Source organism: Monopterus albus, unplaced genomic scaffold (assembly GCF_001952655.1).
Source record: "Monopterus albus unplaced genomic scaffold, M_albus_1.0 scaffold100.1, whole genome shotgun sequence".
Classification (NCBI taxonomy): Eukaryota; Metazoa; Chordata; class Actinopteri; order Synbranchiformes; family Synbranchidae; genus Monopterus; species Monopterus albus.
In genome coordinates this window covers 990,743-994,137 of record NW_018127980.1, presented here as the reverse complement: position 1 = coordinate 994,137, position 3,395 = coordinate 990,743, and the positions used below count along the sequence as shown (strand labels likewise).

The window sequence follows — 3,395 nt, the reverse complement described above, 5'->3', positions numbered from 1 at the left end:
AGAGAAGACATTCTTCTAAAACTGTTAGACTCATAACATATGGTGTTGACCGGTCTTAGACTGAAGTACATTACAGCTATAGACACAAGAAGACAAAAGTATGGCTGGTTGTCACCTCAAGCTGGATGCCTTTTGTTGAGGTGAGAATCAACGCTTCCCTTATGTTTAACAAGTAGACTTTATACTTTATAGGAAGCATGTAGATTGTAGGTGCACTGGGACCAAGAGTTCAGAGTGGAGGAGCCCCATGGATCATGGTGACATCCAGATTGTACAGTTGTATGTGAGCAGTTTTGCTAAACAGCAGAATAAGTTTTGAATGGTCATATCAACCCTATCTCTTGCAAATATAAGAAGAGTAAAAATGTAGTTAAATCTCAATCTCAGATATATATATATTTGTTCACAGAGGTGTAGTGCATATACGCAGGTATAGGACGTATACCCACCTCTGGGCAGGGGATTTATCCTTAAAATAGCTACAGACACTTATCAGTGAGCATCTTGCTGAATAGTCATGTTACAGGCTTTCATATGATCAGTGGTGTTTACTGTGCAGTGAGACTTGTGTTCTTTGACTTTAACATTTTAAGGCAGTGCATGCTCTTGAGTGGCATAAGTACCCTGGTAAGTCTGGGGAGGATCCTGCCTTAAGGAAAGACTCAGGGAACATTTACATCAGTCTCATTTATGCATACAACCACAGATAAGTGTATTTCCAAAGGCACAAGCATGATGATGTGATGAAGTCATACTAACACTTGTCTGTCCTCTGCAGGCCTTGCGAGTGATGGCAAAGATAATGAGGGAGTGTTGGTATGCCAATGGTGCCGCCCGACTCACCGCTCTCCGAATCAAGAAAACCCTGTCTCAGCTCAGCCAACAGGAGGGAATCAAGATGTAGACACAACTACCAAACACACACGCATTACAGCATTATTATTACTTTGTTAGCAGTACTGTTGCACCTCTTTTAAGACCAATTTCCAGTTATTGATCTTCCCTTTAGTTTGAAGGGAAGTGAAGACTTTTTTTTTTAAACCCTTGTGCTCTTTTATTTTATCCCATTTCATTTATGGACAAACTGATGAATCCTGCTCCTGAAAATGACGAATGGTGTGTTTGTGTGTTGCACTGGGCTGACAGACACACACGGATGACTGGATGGGTAAATGTATGAATGGATCTGATGAGACATGGCTATGTCTGAAGGACAGACAGGGGCATTTCAGGAAGCCGCCACTCATTATCCTCCATTGTCATTTACTACATTCATCACATGAAGTATCTCAAAGACCCGTCAAGGAAACAGGTGCCAGTCTCAACTCTGGCCTCCACTGCTCATCACACACACAACCAGTAAGAGCTCAGACCTGATCAGTTAACTGGAGGCCAGACATCACTTGGGAGGCCTCTGATCTGCCGGAGCTTTGCTCTCATCTCCTCACAACTTCATCATCACTCCCCCATCTGTATACTAGCATTTCATTCTGTTCTTCAGAGGGTTAAACTACTCTTCAGTAGGGCTGCAAGCTTGTGTTTACATTTTTAAATCTATTACACTTCAAATTCATTTAGTGTAAAAAGCAAAAGTAACGGGATGAATAGAATTCCTCATGCACCCAGGGTCTTTTGGTTATGTTATAAGCAAGATAATTTTTTATTGTGAAATTCATCCAAAGCTGAATACTTAATGTTGACATTTCAATACCATTGAATTTAAAGAGTTTTTAAAATCTACTATGGAAACATCTCTCTGATTGTATACATTCATTTTTGGATGTAAAAAAAAGTTGAGTTACACTAACCCTAACCTAGTCGTGCACACAAGCACTCTGACATTCAAAACTAGTGATATCAATGTTTAGCTCAAGGACACTTAGAAACGTGTACTGGAGAAGCTGGGGATCGAGCCACCAGCCCTCCCTTTAAGAGACCTGCTCAATCTCCTGAGCCACAGCTACTAAGATTCATAAATTAATCACTAACACAAACTTGGAACTGGACATTTGTCCTGTTAGGGTCAGTGCCAGATACCATGTAGCCCAAACAAACCTGCCCTGCTCTTAAATTTTCACGACCGCAGAAAAAGTTGCGCAAATCATCATAAGCCACCAAATAAACACTATCTGCTCACCAAGCAAAAAGAACATAATTCAGTTGGGCAAAATCTGGCAGCACTGATCAAGTTCCCTTCTGTTAGAAGTTTAAACAAATGATTTTAATGATATGAAGTTTGCAGCCCTACTCTTGAGTCAAGTTATAGTAGCACTGGGGACTGAAGTGAGGACCTGGTGGTCACAGGACAGCCTGTGGAGTCCACCAGTTGTAAGCAGAATCTTTCATCCCTGCAGCCATTTTATTTTCTGTTACCGCTGCATTTCACCATCTCCCATCATCTCGTCAGGGAGTAGGACAGGACAGGTCAGGTCATTTTAATTAGTTTTTTGTTTTTAAGTTATCTTTCCGGTGGCAGGGGATTTTTTTTTCTTGCAGAACTAAACTGGAATTGATGACCTCATTCATTTCTGACAAACATGCTGCAACATATGCAATATACAGTAGAGAAATGTGTCTATTTTCTATACTCTGCTCTGCTAAACCACATAAAGCAAGAAGAACAACAATCAGCTGCCACCATGCCTTCCAAACCAGCTGTTACCGGAAAGTGCCAGTGCTTTAAAAACCCACCTCATCTCATGTCGACTGCTTTGGAGAGTGTTTGCTCTCACGCGTATGCAGCTCCGTGCGTGTGTCAGAAGAGGCCTGTGAGAGCCCTGTCGAGCATACAGCAAGCTCGAACTATGCACACCCAAGAAGTGAGGATGGAAAGCAAGAAGGGACATACGTCATGTGTCACCTACAACGCAGGTGACTTCTTTGGTGCCATTTTGTCAAACCCTCCCACCTGAGCACCCACCACCACAGCATCAACCCCCTGTTCAGCTTCTCTTCCCAGTGGACTGAGTCTGGAAACTGAGCTCCAGCACCTTAAACTGTTTAGTTAGAAAACGTGTCGTCACAAAAGCTCTGCAGGTTTAAGAGAGAGACACAAAGACTCAGAAGCATTGCTGATGTTGCCCTATAAATGTAAAGTCTTGGATTTCTGACTTTTGTCCTTTCACGTGTTTGTGCCGTTAACAGCGCAAAACCTTTCAAGCATATTTTTTTTTCTCTGTAGGATAATCAACAACCACAAAAAACAGTGAGGTACATTCTTTTAAATATAGCAAATGGATATTTACTAAGCCATAGGTTTTCCAGGTGGTGTATTTTTTTTTCTTTATTTGTGGCACGGTCTTTTTCTACTAGAATGTACATTTATGAAAAAAGTTTAAATTTCAAATGACAGTTTTGTCATTTCAGCTTAGCAAGCCTTAAGGGACCAACGCATA

At 41.4% G+C, this 3,395-nt stretch overlaps 1 protein-coding gene across 2 annotated transcripts in view; it reads left to right on the top strand.

Annotated features, from left to right (window-relative positions):
- The window catches only part of tgfbr1b (transforming growth factor, beta receptor 1 b), a 45,444-nt gene extending 42,055 nt beyond the window's left edge, over positions 1 to 3,389 (top strand). For both annotated transcript variants that reach the window (XM_020609610.1, XM_020609609.1), the window contains exon 9: positions 779 to 3,389. In XM_020609610.1, the coding sequence (XP_020465266.1) occupies positions 779 to 904 (126 nt within the window). In that variant the 3' untranslated portion in view covers positions 905 to 3,389. The remainder of the gene's footprint in view (positions 1 to 778) is intronic.
- The last annotated feature ends 6 nt before the right edge of the window (positions 3,390 to 3,395 follow it).